Genomic DNA, 18122 nt, shown 5'->3' with positions numbered 1-18122 from the left:
CGCCATTTGTAACATCAGACAGTGCTGCCACCAATCGTCCAATTCAAGAGTCACATGTCGACTTTGGTCGGACTTCAGAGGTTTCAGAGTTAGTTGAAAGATGGTACGGAGATTTCGTGCACATCGAGAATCGAATGTCTACATTGGTTAAAAAAATAGGTTATATGATGAAATGACGAAGAAATGCAACACATTGAAAAGAATCTAACTTAACCAGGACTTGAAATGTTCTGTTTACTTCACAACTCATGCCGCGGGTCGCTGAATCACACGATAAATTCGTTCACTTCTATCCTCAGAAAACATGCGGTAAGTCAAACCTAACCTAATCTAACCTGTTCTATTATCACATCAATAAATCTTATTCTACACGGGGCCTCCGAGCGGTCATTATCTATCCGTAAATGTTCATGAATTGTTTCAGAGTCCAGCGGTCGCGCTGGAAATTCCATTTTCAGAAAAAATCCAACCAAAGCGACGACCACCTATAGTAATAAAGTGTAAGAACGAATCTCTCAATTATACTGCCGGTCGAACTTACGAGAAATTTAAACCAATACCACTGGCATCCAAGGGATGGCGCCATAACAAATCCGTTGGTGACTATTTTGTCGTTTATCCAGATTATATTGTACGTACATACAACAGCGATGAATATCCTTTGTAAAAAATGCAAAGTAATTAAATGAAAAAACAGACGTCTTGCGTATTATTCAAAAATGTATACCAATGCATTAATTGTGTTTCCAAAGCAGCCTGAGCCTGCACTTGACAATACGGAGTTAGCGTCGTTTGAGGAGTTGGGCTTGAACAAACAGCTGATCGAGAATCTAAGAACAAATTATATCGATAATCCCTCGGAAATTCAGAATAAGGCCATCCCTATTTTGCTGTCCAGAAAGAATTGCGTCATAGCTGCAGAAACAGGATGTGGCAAAACGCTGGCCTACCTGCTTCCTATGCTCCAACAAATAACCCATTGGAAAAAGCTGGCAATTCGCAGCGTGAACGAGCCATTAGGAGTGATCATAGTACCGTCAAGAGACTTAGCGCAACAGATCGGGGTTTGTTGACTTTCAAGAGATTATCTATTTCATTCTCTTCAAATTTCATATTCATACGACAAGTTATTGGCTGAGAAGCATGTGTTTAATAGCTGAAATACAAATTTGACAAAACTGCACTGATTCAGTTGTTAACTCTTGCAGATAGTTGCAAAGAAAATGTCTGCCGATACGGATATCAAGATACAGGTATTAATCGGTGGACACACGAAAAAGAAAATGCTTAATCCTGTAGTGGATGAAGTCGATCTGTTGATCGGATCTCTTGGAATTATTAGTAAATTCACAACTACATGTATACAGAAGACCTCATCCATACGGCACATGGTACTCGACGAGGCTGACACCTTGCTCGATGATAGCTTCACGGAAAAACTTCGTCACTATTTGAAGAAAATCACTGTAAGTCTCACCATGTGTAATCTTCAGTTCAATCGAAATGGCATGCCCTTTTCACATCTATTAATTATGTAACTCAGAACACTTGACATTTACAGTTCGACTCACCTGGTATGGGAACTTCAAGTGAATTACCAAGTACCGCCCAATTGACCCTGGTGTCAGCAACGATGCCGACAGAGATACCTGCGACATTGGAGGCAATCGTTGACGTAAGAATATCGTCTGATCTGTTTTTTACTATCAAAACTCATGGGAAAAATTTTAAATAAGACCACTTGCTTTACAGACCAATTCCCTTGTTCGTCTGACGACGGATAAACTGCACCGGATTTTGCCCCAAGTACGGCAAAAGTTCATTAGAGTTAGCCACTCGTCTCGTTCAGGCGAAGTGTTGAAAATTGCTAAAAAAAATTCGGAGAAGAAACGTCAAACACTGATTTTTTGCAACACCGTAAAGTCTTGCGAATGGTTATACCTGTTCTTGAGCGAAATGAGTGTGAACTGCTCCTACACTCACGGCACCTTAGCAGCGAGAGTACGGTTAGATAGATTTGCTGAATTTCAAAGGGGTCACACCACTGTTCTCGTTACGACTGATGCTTGTTCCAGGGGACTCGACACCACGACGGTTAAGCACGTCGTTAATTTCGACTTTCCCCTTCACACGGCCGATTACATTCACAGGTGAGCGTTAATTGAACGATGAGAAATTCTATAAATAAAATTTCGAGTTTTCGAAATGACTTGAAAGTAGAAAATTTGTAATTTAATGTTTTAAGGGTCATCGGTTTATTCGCTGCTGGTCGATCTGACAAAAACGCCGATTCTACCTATGAAACATTGATTCTCGTTGTATTTTTGTTTTCGTTTCACAGGTGCGGAAGAACCGGGAGATTGGGTGGCGAGGTGGATTGTCAGGTAACGAATTTCATATCTGGTGACCGAGACGTTGAATTGGCTCAAAAAATCGAAATGTCAATAAGGAAGGGTAAACTACTGCCGAAAGTTGACGGTAACATAACAAAAATTGTAAAAGATAATATTGAAAGAAATATTGCAAAGGTCAAAGAATTGCTGAACGCAAACATGCGTCCCCGGTATTCGGAAATGGAAGAATAATTCGAATTCACATGTTTCATTTAATCATTGTTTAAATAAAATAAATAGAAATATTATGATCATTCGAAAGCATCGCTATATTATCCGTATTATATTAGATTTGGCAACGCATAATGTGCGTGAATCTCCGTAAAATAAGACTCACTTTTACCGCACTCGTACAATTTTCTTTTGGTTTGGTCCGACGATTAAACACATTCTTATCTTATACAAAATCTCGCATAGACAGCGAGATCGAAAATGTTGAGAGAAAAAACCGCGATCCTCTCTGTTAGTACTTGCTTATATCCACAAACATTAGCATTGTCGAGCAGAAGATGAATACGATGAAGAAGAAGAAGAAGTTTCATTTCACAACGGAAGAGCGAAAGCAGACCGAGCAACCAACGTGTATAATTACGATACTACGTTGCTACAACTTTCTATACGGACTCGCAACAATGGGAATGATTTGCTTCTCCTATCTCCGCAATCGCTACACTCTTTAAATTTTCACGAAATCTAACTTATACACGATTACGAAACGACGAACCAACACTAAAGATTTTCGTCATAGTCGGCCGAAAACGGGATTTTACGCTGGTGCCCGGATCTTTAAATCCCGTCTTACGCGTACTTAAAACGAAAAATATTGTTCGCATCACGGGCATAACACTTTACGCCCTTGATACGAAAACAGCTTATTCATACACCTCACGAATAAAATAAGCACTGAGTTTCATTCGGAAATGAAAAAATCAAGGCAGCGATAGACGGATTTCAACAATTTACCAGCTTAGTTCAGTGACTTCCGGCTTGACTGCAAGCTATAAGCTCATTCGTTTCTGCAAGATCGCGACGTTGAAGCCATTCTAGTGCGTCGTTGATGAGATTATCTCGCTAGCAAAAAGCCGTCGAACGTTTATCTCTGTGCAGGTATAATCGTCCAGTGAGTCGAGTCAATTCCTGTCACCTCAACGCGAAAAATGCAATTTAAGAATAAACACAGCGTAGATTTCCACGTACGTTACTGTGAGCCCAGCCACTGACCAATCAGATCGTAAAAGAATCCGTAAGAAATGTATGATCGATGTACGGATACTGTACGTAATGATTGCGCAACGGGTACTAGAAGGCGGCATAATTTGCAAGATGGAGATATCTCGACAGGCGGCATTTATACGACCTACCGCATTAACTGCAGCGTATATGTTTACCTACCAATATTAACACCTGCGCGTGATCAACGGCGATATATAATATGAAAAACGCGAGTAAAAGCCGTGCAGTTCGCGTTACACCGCTTTAAAAAGGAAGAATCTGCAATACAACTGCGGCGCTATCTCGCGATTCCATTTCTCCAATTCCACGCTCGCTGCATCGCTGTTACGCAAGTGGTAACACCAGTGCGATATCAAAGCGCAACCAGCTACTCCCGGCAGCCCCACCAGATCTTTCGTAATAACGTATCCTTCAGCTGCCAATTAGTCCCACGTGTACACGTGTAGATACACGTTCATGTCCGCATAACCGATGCGGAAGCCATTTCAGTGATTAGTCAGTCGCTGAAGTATAACTCGGTCAAATTCGAAGTTCCACATGTGCAGAAAAATACGGGACTTGCTCACTTAAGAACGACCAAAAATAATCAATTTTCGATAAAATCGGTCGTTTTTCCCCGATTAATCGAGTAGAATCGATTATTTTTACTCAAAATCGGTTTTTGTTTTTTACTCACGTCAACGACACAGTACAATATCGATTCGTGTGATTAAAATATCGATCAGTATCATCGTCTTACTGAGTACCTATTTGATACGGTAAATTTATACGTGAAACTGAAAAATATTTTTAATGAAACTATAAATCGTAAAAAAACTTTTCCGCTATTAAGATTACATACTGAAATTTACCAAACCTTACTTTTAAATTCACCGTTTCAAAATAATATGAAACAATCCATTAATTGATTCATTTTTGCCAATTCAATCGAGTCGTGTTCGATTAATCGATGCATCGATTATTTTTAGCTTAGTGGTCATCGTTATTACACACCCTTCCTTCGTTAAAACAAGCTTCGCATCCATACGGTGATTACCGCTGTCGTTGGTACCGATTATCAATGAGTCCTTACGTATAATCGGATCGCTCTATCAGAGGCGGTAAATCACCTAATTCATTCATGAGCGTGTCATCGGCTACCGCTTATCTGAGCAGTTTCATCAACCTAGGTGTTATACACTAAAATTCGACCTAATATACCTGAAATCGCTTTTTGATCTGTCACACTTGTCAGATATTTCACTTTTTTCCGTACTATAAATTGAAATGAAATGTATCCAGTTTATCGTCGTGGCAGATCAACCCTACCAACACCAATTCCGTAAACGCACCGGTTCCTCTCCGTGTCAAGTATGAATAGGTGCACTGCAGATGTTCGTTGAACCAGTACAAACCACACAGCAAATCATGCTCATTGTCAGATTGAGCAGATCCGTTAGGCGCCCGTTGCGGTTTGTTTACAGTCCGTGATGTAGCTTCTTCGTTCGAATGGGCTGATTATACTGCTCGAGAATCGCAGACCCGGAAGCAAACTGCAGTGCATTGCAGTCCCGTTCTCCCGACATAGAACTGAAAAAAATTCGAAGCCAGCAATACCTCGTTCGCCGTACACTGCACCAAATTCGACCAAGTCGAGTATGAAATGGTTGAGAAAAAAAAACACTTCAGGAACTATCAACAAACGGTGAACATCCTGCGGATTTAAACAGCTTTAATCCCGACCGGAGGATGTCGCCCGTATTTTTCTCCCGCGACTTCCTCGTTGATCACCCATGATCGGGCTTCCTTTGTCGGGACGAAAGTTTTATCGCAACGAATTCATGAACTCACATACATCAGCCGGGTTTCACACCGGATTCCGGAGGAAGCTTCCTCCCACATGCATCTCCCTATCTGATCGCCCCTCGTGCCCTGTGTCCTATGTCCGGTATGTCCGGCACGGACACACCCACGCTTTTGCACCCACGCAAATGAATACTCGCACACGCTACCGAATTCCCCTCGTACAAATACTGACCCCCAGCTATGAACGGCCGTCTAGACGCGCTGTCTACTCTTTCTCTCTCTCTCTCTCTCTCTCTCTGGCTATTACCTCGTAATCTGCATACGGTATGAACGTGCATCATTGCGAAGGGGAACCCGCACTTTTACGTCAATTAAACTATGGAAATCCCGAACATGAATCGTTACTGTTATACCTTTGTTGGACGTCGCAGTTCGCTCGTTTCGGTATTAGTTTTGGGTAGATCGTTGAAACAAACTGAAGAACGTCCCTGTTCGACATCAGGCATTATTGGGTTACGCAAATTTTTTCACGGAAGTTATTCTCTCTGAAGGTACTATTCTTGATGTAGGAAAGAAGATAAGAATCATTGCTTTCGCTACGCTTTTGTACGATGAAATTAAGGCCAGAGACTGATGCTGCGACGTTTTCACTTTGTGAATTACGGAAATTAGTGTCGAAATACCCTGACGTGAATAGTTCAGTGGTTACTGTCCGGTAAGTACAGGAATTCTAGTATACGAGCATCTGGCAATTTCCGTCTTGATTCCAGTAATTTGAACCGCGCGACCGCGACGTCATTCCTCCATTTTAGTTCTCAGATGCATACTGAATCGGATGATCTTCCAGACATGCTCAGTTTCAAGTGCAAGCAGGAAAACCGGATGATACACAAGAACGTGAAGCAAAGGCTCGAAGCTGCCATTGGAGGATGCTTGTCTCTGGGACATGATTATTATTACATCGAGGCATGAAAGTATACGTGTATGCGGAACGTAATAACTGACCGTGAATTGGTATGAAATGTGGTACCGTTCTAACGTTCTGATGATATAATTGTCTAATTAACAGAACTAGGGCCGTGACACGAGAGACATGTAGGATAAAGTGACGGTCGAGTGACGGATTCGGTCGAAACATCGTAAGAGAGATACGGGAGCATGCAGGGCGAACTCTATGAGACCACATAAGAGCAGCCTGATCTTATCTTGGCGTTGCCACACGCGTCGCTTATGCAGTAACGCCAATGACACCAAAAAACTTGAGCGCAGCTGCACGCCCTCTGCATTTATGAAGAGTTTCAAAATTTACGTCGCATGCCTTACTTGGAGCCAACTAATTGAGAGGGCATTAAATTCGTCATGGGACCAGCTGGTCTCTGTGCGCAATAGGGGATACTCACAAATTATGACATTCGGGATTGTTACCAGTCTGCAAAACTAAATGCGAAACCGGCGCATCGTTTCTATATTTCGTTTCCGAGCAAACAAGATCTCCATGTTTTTGTGGAGTAACAAATTGAACTGAACTATTCCAACGAAACATTCTTTTAAATCCACAAAAGTAATTACGGAACGATATCACCTTTGGTTATTAAGACCGCGATGCTTATCAAAATTGGAATGTCGAGTACACAGTGTTTAGTATGGTCATTTGACGAGTGTGGCTTGTACTGTATAATTGTAGTTTTCACGCCCTGTGGGTAATAAAATTAACTTGATGCATGCATACATGTAGATAACATTGAGATGAGTGACCGTTGATGTAGTAATGACTCTATCTGCCACTAAAATCGTTCAACCTTCGGTAAAGTGACGATGCAGTTAACCAAAGGACATTCCTGCAGACCTTTTAATAACAATTTAGACTTTTCACAAGTTCTGGAGATAGGTATCAAAGCCAACAGAATGTTAACATTTAATTTAGGTCTTTAAATTGTACAAGTGGTTTATCGATCAGGATATTATGAAAGGGATAGAACGTACGGAGAATTATTAATATACGTTACATGAAACGTTCTGAAGATGCCGATATTCTATTATAACACAATATTGTAGTTTGCCAAATAAATGACATTTTTGCATTTTTGTAATCATTATCACACAACATCCTCCCTTATGCAATACGCATAATATTGTAAATATTCAAGGCTTTTTCAGGGATTACGCTAGAATTTCGGGTTTAAAATTGAAGCACGTAACTAGCGTGAAGATAATTTAACGTGCAATTTGAGATTGTCCCAGACAGATTACGATTTAAAATTACCTGTACGTATACCGGGGGTTCTTTCTTGGTCCGTGGAATGGCTCGTCGCAAAATTGGATTTTAATGCGACTCGTAAAACAGTACAAGGATCATCAGCACGACTCCTTACTTGCATCGTCGTTTAAAAAATGAAGAAATCCAGAATGAAGAAAAAGACAATGCTCGTTCTGTAATTAAACAAGGCAGGTGCGGAACCTGTCTATGAGTCTGAACTGTAAAAGGATGCCGTGTGGTTCTCGCGGGAATTGCTTTTGATAAGGCTGCCGCGTGGCTCTCAAATATTTAAGCAAGAATCAGGGGAAACGTGCAGGCAAGGGTTGTACAGCCGTAAAAAGTAAAAAAAAAAAAGAAAATTTCACATACTGGATACATATAATATTATAAGTGCCATGTGACTCTCTTCTACGGTGAGATAAGGCCTGTTTGCGCAACCTGATATACCGATACTCACACTATGGACGTTCGCTACGACCGACTAAAAAGGACCTAAACAGTTCACGTGAAGTGGGCTTAACTCGTACGATACGGCACAGGAAATTGCTGCTCGTGTATTATATAGCGCGTACCTATCCAGATCTCGGAAATTTTTATTTCACGAAGGTATATAAGATAAGTACTCGTCGCATTCGGCGAACAAGTCAAGTGTTGAGGATTTTAAAATTTGCTTAAATGATTCGGTATGTATCAGCGGTTTCATTCGGCCGAAGACTTCCTGCGTAACGCGTCGAATATTTCGCGTATACGTCATTATATCACGTAGTAGGTGTGCTAAATTCTCACGCCTCGTGATTACGCATCAGCAACGGTACAAGGTATTTCATTAGATCTCACTCGTCTGCACGGTTATAAAATTTCATGTGCGGAATAAACTTATAAATCACATTATTTTGCTTTTCAACTATTTTTTATTTTGCAGTGACGTACAGAATTATAATCGAAAAAAGATTGTAAATAAGTTCAGGATTGTGTGTAATGCGTGTAACAAATAATACCGATGTAGGTATTTTTAACCGACTGTTGTGATACGACGATTTCTTTGAAAAAGATCAGTTCACAGAACAATTCCATAACATACTGTCAGTCATGCTTTTTTTTCGTTTCTATTCATCCTCGATATACTTCGATGAAAATTGCAGTTCCATCCTGCGGTTATACATACACATCTTACAGTCAGACATATACTATAAATAATGCACACGATGCGTTGCGAAATTTTCGTATTAATAAAGTACGCGGACGGGGATTCCTTTTATCGAGCATAAACGTATTCTTGAATAATATACAAATATATATCCGTGTATAAACACGGACCCAAGAACTATTCCGCAATTCCGTATCTCGAAATTACCGTGTACAGTAATTTGTGCCCTCATTCGTTGATTCGATTTCTTGCTATTAAATTTACGGTCCAATCCTTGTTCGTAATCCTTACGTTTTCCCGCGCAGAAATTTTTTCCACCCAACCGTGATCAGGTCAACGCCAGGATACCTAATCAGGCGCGAGTCAGGAAAACTCTACTAGATCCCATGTAGAACGCTACGTTACATTCTGATTCATCGTCATCAGGGCTTGATAAGACAAGCTTGATAAGATCCTGATCGAAATTTCTACCCTGATGCATACAAAGCGCGGAAATTCCGAGTGTCTCGTAATTCCCCCGACAACATGCTTAGCGACGATCTTAATAATATATCCTATGAAAATAACACACCTTTTCATTTTGTTATTGAATATATAAACTCAACCGCATGGTTAAAAAAAAAAAAAAAAAAAAAAGAGCAAAACAACAAGTTATCATTCACCCATCAGGCAGTCAGCTGAATCGATACATTATACATTATTCCAAGATTTGAATAAAAACAATTGCGTTGCAGTCATGTAACCAGAAACTAGCAGCATCACAACCGTCCAGAAAGGATCGTTTGTGTACGTTTAAATTAGAGGCAGGGAGGGATAGCCTCGCGTCGGGTGTTTCGTAGCAAAGGCACGCGCGCTTGCATTGTTCGCAGCGCTCGGCGTTCGCCTGCGAGGGCGACAAGTAGGGAGGGGCGGAGGGGCGCAGGGAAGGGGTGGTGGTAGCACTGAAATCGGAGGAGTAGGGATGGCTGGTGCTTTCGGAGTCGGTGCTGACTGCCGGACGAAGGAGCAGCAGCCAGGAGCTGTTTAGTTGTGGTTGCGAAGCCGGCGGTGCGTGCGTCGTGTCGTGGAGCGTATTTGATTTTCCCGAATAACGGAGCGTGGACATTATTCAGCGAATAGTAAAATCAACCGATTTTGATCGCCGATTTTAAAATCGGTTCGATCCGTGCGCTCGCTTACCCCTGTGCAGTTATAAGAGTTTGGACAGTGGTGATAAATCGCGCCTCTCGCGTGGTTGGACTTGTACGAATATATATATATATACACACAGTGTGACATAGTTTGAGAAGGCGGCGAAAACCGACCGAAACTACGTTGACACGCCGATCAGTGAAGCGCGGCTGGTGAAACAGACGCGCGCACACACATTCGTATCTCGAATCCGGGATACCGCGATTCCCGCTTTACCTTTGGCGGGAAATTTGAAAACTGCGAAACAAAAGTACAACGCCGTTGCGTCGCTACCGTCGTTTAAACTACCGCCGAAACTTGTTTCCAGCGGTTTTAGGTGTTATGTGTGGGATTGTGCGTTGTGGAAACTAGTTCCGTGGAAACTGGCTTGAAGCACAAGTCTCGACGACGTGAAATACGCACGCGGGATTTTGATCGACGGTCTGTTGTTTTTCTTATTATTCTTGTGGTTTTCCACTATAATCAACCGTGTGCTGCGTCGGAGCGAAAACAATCCCTCGTTTTATATCTTTTAAACAATCTATAAAGTCGGTGGGGAAAAACAACCTGTTACGGTGGTGTACTAGGCTCTGCATATTTACTGTGTATCTTTGCCGTAACTGTAGGAAGAATAACAACGACGAAATCACGTGAATAACAAAAGTAACGTTTGCGCGCGAAAAATAAATATAGTGCTTTTTCTCTTGGTTTTTTTTTTTTTGTTTTCATTTGTTTTCGTGCGTGCTTGTGTGTCTCTTGTTGTTGAGAGTGAATTTACCTATTTACCTAGGTATAACACAGGTACAGTCGCATTTGGGCGTGGTAACGGTGCCCGTATTACACGGTTAAATATTGTTGTTGTCGTTGTCGTTGTTGTTGTTGTTTTTGTGAACCCCGAGACCGAAAGCCGCTATATTGGAGAGAAAAAAGGAGCACGGTGTGCCGCTGTTCTGTGTGCCGCGGCAGAGACGCTCATCGCAGCAAGAAAACGTAAGTCGAGTTTCAAAACCTCCTTATTTTTAATCAGTCATCAGACTTGCGCATTTGATCACGTGGTTATTGAAAAATCTTACGAGGCTGAATTTAGTAACGTTGTTGTGACGATTCACGTTTCAAACAACACGTTTTCTTTTACGTATCCTTAACATTGACGAATCTCTGAAATGCGGTAATTCATATTTTCAAAACTCGGCCGCTTGAAAGTCACTAAATAGTTACAAAATGGTAATTTTTTCCCCGCAATGTTTCTTCGTTACGCTAACGTTACTAACTTCAGCATCGTGAAATCCTTTCCACACTGTGTGAATTTTCGATTGTTTTTCGTTTTATGTATTCTTCTTTACAAACACTCGCGCCTATTATAGCCCCGCGAGATCTGTTCTCGAACGATTTATTCGTAGGTACCTAATTCCGTCAACGTTCAAGGCGGACACTAACAGCGGAGTTCAAGGCGATTCGTTTTATATTTATATCGACTTGTCAGCGCTAAATGCACGCGCTCGTACAAGCGATCTGAAATATTACGACTCTGTATGTGTTTCGCTTTTTATTCTTATCCACTTATTGTGTAGTTTTATGAAACACGTCGTCCGGATTATTCGGTTTTGCCGGTGAATGAGAGAAAAAACGAGGAGTGAAAGACCGAAACGAAAACAAGGCGTACGAAGGAAGCAAAACATGGAGGCGAAGCAAGCGTGCGTATCACGATTCACGATTCACGCTGTATGTTATATTCGGTTGAGAAATTTTTCCGTGTGTTTAACCTCCACTTGCGATGCACACAACGAGCGAAATTATTCACCGTATAAAAAAAGTTTAATAACGTTCAATGCAAGAACGGTGCCAATTTGTAGCGATTCGTGTCACAGCCGGTGTTTGTTTGTTTGTTTCCATGGACTATTATATTATTATACTATTATAGGCGTAGACCTGTAGTCAAGATTATATGCCTATATTACATTATGTATTATTATCGTTGTTCCATTTGAAACTGACGACTGAGACGGAACATGATTCAGTCGATGCCGTAACGAGTAGAGCTTTCCTTGCCATGCATAATAATCGATCATCAATTCAACGTGAATGTATGAAATTCTAAATTCAGTGCTATTCTTCATACAGCGTATAATAGTCATGACAATGAGTAACGACTATTGTAGTTGTAATTACGTCATGAGACTGCAGGGAGCTGATCATATCGAAGTAGAAAAAAATCGTTATTTCGCGATTTTGGAATTGTCCGAAATTCAGTAAACCGTATTAAAACAAAACACAATCATATTCAGAAATCTTAGTTCCTTAAAAATCATCGTAAATCTGAGGAAAAAGTGATTTTTTCCCCGATATTTCGTTACCATAACTTACCGACTTCGATGTCATGGGAGCTAAGCGGCTTCAAAACGGCAGCAATTTTTGTCCATCGATGATTATGGAAGGAATTGAAAAATCGAATATCGATCACACTGTGATTGTAATTCGTCGAAGCGCAGAAAAGATAAATGGTGATAAGTTTGGGCGTAACAATTTTCAGCTTAATACGAACATCAAATTGCTCGGACATTGCAATATATGTATGCGTACCTACTCGACCTCTCTGCAGGGAATATGACGAGTCTCGGATTATGTCAGACATGATTTTGAACTCAATTTCAGACGTCTTGACCGAGATCCGGTCTGCGGTCCATTCACTTCGCTCTACACGATGGCCGGTCATTCAAATCTGGCACAGTACAGACTCTACATAATAGACCGTAGGTAACATTATTCAAAAACTATCTACACTCAATTTCATCCTGCGCGTGACCAGAGATTCGACTTTATGGATTCAATAATTCAACGAACTACGAATCTTATCTGCTAAGGTTATTAGTTATTGCTCCACAGTCCTAAAGCTATTTCGATGGTGGAAAAATATGCAATTCTGACGAGAATAGATTTGAAATTTAGCACTTATACGAATTGAAATAAAAATGATTTACGCAAAAACACACGTGGCCCGAATGTACGATTATTTATAAAACTGCGTGTGTAATACGCGTATAAATTCAATATATTGTAAAATGTTCACAATTCATTCCTGGCTTATCTCGCTGATCGAATTTAAATTGGAGTTAAATCAGGCGTGTAACCGAGATCGGTAAATAGTTAATGAATCTGGGTCCGAATCTTTGGCTAGCGTATAAATAATTACAGAAATCGTGCGGAAAAGCAAGAGTTGAAATTTTCTGCGGTTCTTCTTTCACTTGTATCGCAATCGGCTCGTTTCTCAACCTCGCTTACGAGCATTCCATTACAAAGTAGGTACGTGCAATACAATTCGATATTACGCTGGTTTTTTTATTTTCTTTTTTTTACTTGGGTTTCAGTAACTACGGCTTATAGAGACTGAGCCAATTCTATACATATTTAACTTCGTCTTCCGCGTGTGTATCGTTATAGGGTGTGTGAAATGGATTAATCGTACAATATTTATGTACGATCAATTATGCCGCGAATAACCGCAGATTTGCAACGTTCCGATTCAACGAATCGACAACGTGCGGTGAAAATTAACGTAATATTGAACTTTGACCAGTCGAGAAAACCACAGAGCATAAATCTATAACGATACAGTCGAGTTTCTATTAAATATTATTATTCACCACACCTAAGTAACATTTTCTGAGAGTGTCCGGCAGTTTTTTCGGAAACGAAAATCGCAAGTAAATTCAACGATATTACAAACGAAACTATCGTCTTGATTATCTACCAATCGTCAAATCAATCGGCAATCCATCTTCGTCGAGAAACAGTAATAATAGAATTGAAAATTTTATCCTTCGACTTTTAATTCTCCGTGAAAGAAAATTGATTTCTCATATACATCGTAAATAACGGTTATAAAAACGCACGGTTGAAACTCATAGAATATTCACATGATATTATTTGTACTCGTTGAAAATCGGCGTAATTTTTTCATTTCTTGTTTCTTCCTTTTCAAAGCCTTGTATCGTTTCTTTCGAATAACGAGGCGTGGATTTTGTACAGTCAGTGCAGAAAAGTATAGTATACATACACCGCGGTATACTTTCGACTTTCGTAATTCAACAACTACCGTTGTTTCATGTGTGTGTGTGCGTGTCACGAACAACCGATCCAACCGATCTACCGCCGCTGTGGCGTCCATCGACCGAGCGACGCCATCGGCATTTCGTGATCACGGTGAACGACAGTGGCCTTGAATGTTTTACGTCCGGAAATTCGATGCTTTTTACTATATAACTCCTCCTGCATGCTTGTTTCGAGAGTTTGAGAATTCAAGGAATAAATAAATAAATAAATAAATAAATAAATAAATAAATACAAAGATTTCTGTTAAAGAATGTCCCGATATATCGACCGATTTTGAGAGGAAAATAAGAATTGCGATTATACCGTCCACACAATGTAATAAAGTTTGCTAAACACGTGAGGTAAAAATTATTTTCCCATTGTGAAGACCTCAATCTTTCATTTTAAGTATGGGTTCCAGATGTGAAATTTTGATTTCTTCCGCGTAACTAATGAGAGAAAAAATAATTTTATTAGATACAGTTTACTTCGATTTCAACGATCAACGTAAAAAAGACAAAAGGAAACTTTATAAGTAATAAATTAAGACTTTGGCTATCGTTCGATGTATAGAATCGAAATTTGTCGATTCAGATATGAACTCGGAAAGAATTTGGCTTTTTTTCGCTGACCTGTGTTATCAAATATCATCGATACAAACGTCGCACGTTGATAATACAATACGAACCGTGTAAATATTCATGCACGTTTCTTCTCAAATTCTTCACGCGTACGAAATTTAATATAATAATACTACGTATACTTAATTCGAATTTAATGCTCTCGCGTGCTGCAGCGGTTTAAATTAAACATGGGTAAATAAATATACGTACTGTTGAGGTTACAACGTTCGGTTATTATATCTGTACAGGTATAGTATAATAACATAATTTACGCTGACCGAATTGCCTACTTGAAAAAATTTCAAAAGTATTACAAGAGTTTGTTTACATGCCCGTGTTTATTATTCTACCTGCCTAGTTACACGGTATCGATAACTTCTCTTCGCATATTTATTACGCACAGCGCTTGTATAATATGACATATATTTTTATATTCAACCGCATACCTCGTACGAAATGTGATATATTCTGAAAAAGAAAAAATGATATTGAAAATTGTACACAGAAACGAATCTAAGAGAATTAAAAAAATTAATAAGTAAGTTTAAAAAAAAAAATCAAATAATTAAACGCGCGGAAGCGGTGATGTTGAATGGCGAATAAAAAGTGCGATACCCGTTTGAGATTCGAGAGGTATCAGGTGCGCATCGGAATCGACACAGGGTACTTACTTAAGTACTCTGTGAGGCAGGCGGTTGGTTCGATGAACAGTTTTAGCAATAAAACGATTACGAGAAGGATATATCTGGGGGCTCTTCTCTGCAGAGCTGTTGGCGTGCTGACACACTTATCCTCGCAAGTGGTGCATACGAATAAGAAGAATAAGAATGAGATTGAGAAGGTGAAGAAGAAGAAGAGGAGGAGGAAGAGGAGGAGGAGAGGGAAAAGGAGAAATCAAAACGGCATGTTTTTAAAATCCGCAAAAAAATTTGCCCCTCGGCGTTACTCGTGCTACGGATTGAATTTCACTAATCCGACACGTGCGATTCGCTCTATGCGGCTGCGTGATGAATAATTATTTATTTACGCATTATCTCAAACAGATACCTACACGTTTTATTTAGTTATGAGAGTTTGGCGTGTATTATAAATACGACAATTTCGACACGACTTTGGTTTTTGTAATACCGCGTTGATTTATACATGCATTCGTTTGTTGTAATCAATACTCGATACGGGGTTATTTAGTTTACGATAATAACGTTGAAACGTTATTGCGAATGTTATTTGTATATTTTATGCTTTTAGAGAAATCGAGAAAATTTTAACAACTTTCAAAATTTTTGAAAGGATCGGTGCAGGCTTACATTATAAAGAATTTTTTCTCTTTCCTTTTAATTTTTAATCGTACATAAAAACCAATCTCGAAAATATAATTAGTTGGTCTTTAACTAAATTCACGACACATTTTTTATTTATTTATTTATTTTTTTGTTCGTTTTACCTCATCGATCGTTTTCATTCCTCTTCTACAAACTTTGAATATCGTGTTAAAAAAAATCCTGTATTCACGATAGTTTTACGCTGCAGGAAAATCCGAAGCTTTATTATTAAACCACGGTTTAAGCTTCACCTCGCCTCGGTGCATCTGTTGTATGTAAAAAAAAATATTATATTACGCCTATGATATGCCAAAAATAATAACACGCACGAGTTGTTCTCTTCTTATTCTCACGTCGCTCTTTAAAAAATTACAAGCATGCCGTGTATATACGTATACATATACATACGTGTCTGTGTCATTCCGCACGCACGGCGATGGTGTAGAATTTCATTAATTCTGTAACCTGCCGGTGTCAATGGCAGGCAGACGTCTCGGCATCCGATATACGCGAAACTTCGGTCCATGCTGCTGCTGCTGCTGCTGCTGCTGCTGCTGAAGGTGAAGTCGAAATATATCCTTGACAACGGTTTCCATTGTAATCTGATACCCGCGTCTCGTTTGTCTTATGCAACCACCGTGCAATGCACGATGCATAATAAGGTGGCTCTGCATGCACGCCGTGCGTGCATTCGTCCATTCGCGGTTTGCACATTGCAACGAGATCTAATTAATTACGCGTTATATGTATTATTTTATACCCACGACCGTGAGACGTAATAAGAAAATATTTTATTTTTCATATATCCGCGCAATTATCATCGTTATTATCATCGTACACTGGCCGTAATGTAGCAAGAAACAGACGGAAGTTTTTTATTCAGCTCGGTCGGTGTGTAATTTATTGCATGTACGAATGTACACGAATTTTCTACACTTCACAAATACTATACGCGATGAAAGAAATGCGCCAAGTTGGATAAAGTTTAATATAGATTTTTAAGAAAGGATGATGAATGACAGTTGAACCGTTTTTAATTGAAACGAAAAGGAAAGTAAAGTAAAAATTCCTTTCCGTGATTGAGAATCAGCAGAATTAATTCTTCGTTACTCGATAAACGTAATCCTGCGTCGGAATCGTGTTCGTATGACACGCCGCAGGCCGGACAGACGTGATTATTTTGTCCGTGTACCAAAAACTCCGCGATCGGAATAAGAATTAGCGACCTTCTCGGCTTGTTAACGGATGTAGATATTCGCACGTACAGAGGAAGAAACGCAAGCAAACCGTAAGCACGCGGTCTGTGAGAACGAGGACTTCGATTTTTCCTCGTAGCAATTCTCGTTGCATCGGGATGTCAATTTTCACGCTGAGTTTGTGAGAAAAGGAAAGAGAAAATTCGCGCGTTTCGCTTCTTCGCGTGCGTTCATCGAGAGGAGAGCTGAAATTGTTGAATGAAACGGAATTTACGATTTCAGATTCGCCGTACCTGCACGCAGAATGGCTATTGTATCGTACCTCGGCGTTACGTGTTCACGCATGCGTATTCGTGTAACGTATTATACGCTGCATTCGCACACATGCGCGTTATGTATACCTAAGCTGAACGCCGTTGTGGTTTGGAATGCGGTTTTCTCGAATATGCGTCGACTTCCTGTGGGACACCTTAATTGCACTCCTCTCCGATCTCTCCAATCTTCGCAAATATCCTCAAGGTTCGTCGCAACCCGTCAACGACGAACCTCTGAAACATCGACCCTACAATTTTGCTCCCAGCCAGAGTTATTGTAGAAATATCGCTTTCGCGGTGTATCTAGTTTTAAATTAGGTTCAAGTCCGTTTCGAAACAAAAAATAGAAGAAAAAAAAAAGAAACTTTGTCGTCGTGAGTGAAATTTCTCTCACGAAATAAGCTTATTACTTATATAATTAAAGACACTGGCAAATATTTCTAACGCAATTTATCATGTGGCGTACGTATCGTTAAGTTAGCGAACGCGGACACTGCAATGGCGACTTACCTATTCGGTCAGTCATAAGCGTGTAACGAATGCGTCACACAATGAGCAATAATTGAATCGAAACTAATTATCATCGCGAATCG

The 18122-nt window shown here is 40.1% G+C and overlaps 2 protein-coding genes and 2 long non-coding RNA genes across 8 annotated transcripts in view; 2 read left to right on the top strand and 2 right to left on the bottom strand.

Moving 5' to 3' along the window:
* The first annotated feature begins 65 nt into the window (after positions 1–65).
* LOC107223297 (probable ATP-dependent RNA helicase DDX28) lies at positions 66–2647 on the top strand. 3 transcript variants are annotated; one of them, XM_046733872.1, is made up of 8 exons: positions 66–309; positions 425–631; positions 753–1064; positions 1209–1466; positions 1562–1675; positions 1753–2006; positions 2076–2150; positions 2342–2647. In XM_046733872.1, exons 1-8 carry the CDS (start codon positions 226–228, stop codon positions 2583–2585), a joined length of 1548 nt encoding a protein of 515 aa, XP_046589828.1. In that variant the 5' UTR covers positions 66–225; the 3' UTR covers positions 2586–2647. The 3 variants fall into 3 exon arrangements, with proteins under 3 accessions (XP_046589828.1, XP_015518425.2, XP_046589827.1); XM_015662939.2 differs by having other exon boundaries at positions 67–309; positions 756–1064; positions 1753–2150; XM_046733871.1 differs by having other exon boundaries at positions 68–309; positions 1753–2150.
* LOC124293340 lies at positions 1072–1649 on the bottom strand. The gene is made up of 2 exons (XR_006903273.1): positions 1572–1649; positions 1072–1447 (listed from the first exon to the last, which is right to left on the bottom strand). It is a non-coding gene; the product is annotated as an uncharacterized LOC124293340 (long non-coding RNA).
* LOC124293342 lies at positions 1919–3913 on the bottom strand. Its single transcript, XR_006903275.1, has 2 exons — positions 3786–3913; positions 1919–2178 (listed from the first exon to the last, which is right to left on the bottom strand). It is a non-coding gene; the product is annotated as an uncharacterized LOC124293342 (long non-coding RNA).
* A 5893-nt stretch (positions 3914–9806) lies between these two features.
* LOC107224181 (signal-induced proliferation-associated 1-like protein 3) overlaps positions 9807–18122 on the top strand; it is a 68857-nt gene continuing 60541 nt past the window's right edge. For 2 of the 3 annotated variants that reach the window (XM_046735198.1, XM_046735196.1), the window contains exon 1: positions 9807–10975. The gene's annotated coding sequence lies outside the window, so the exon portion shown is untranslated. The remainder of the gene's footprint in view (positions 10976–18122) is intronic. The other variant, XM_046735200.1, reaches the window with a different exon arrangement.

The sequence above is a fragment of the Neodiprion lecontei genome, chromosome 3 (genome assembly GCF_021901455.1).
Source record: "Neodiprion lecontei isolate iyNeoLeco1 chromosome 3, iyNeoLeco1.1, whole genome shotgun sequence".
In the NCBI taxonomy this organism is placed as follows: domain Eukaryota; kingdom Metazoa; phylum Arthropoda; class Insecta; order Hymenoptera; family Diprionidae; genus Neodiprion; species Neodiprion lecontei.
The sequence above is the reverse complement of the archived record's forward strand: the minus strand, read 5'-3'. Positions and strand labels throughout refer to the sequence as shown.

Coding starts and splice junctions, on each gene's coding strand:
- LOC107223297 (XM_046733871.1), top strand. CDS start 226: ATGTTCTGTTTACTTCACAACTCATGCCGCGGGTCGCTGAATCACACG. Junction 1,676..1,752: donor CATTGGAGGCAATCGTTGAC/GTAAGAATATCG, acceptor CTTGCTTTACAG/ACCAATTCCCTTGTTCGTCT. Junction 2,151..2,341: donor ACGGCCGATTACATTCACAG/GTGAGCGTTAAT, acceptor TTCGTTTCACAG/GTGCGGAAGAACCGGGAGAT.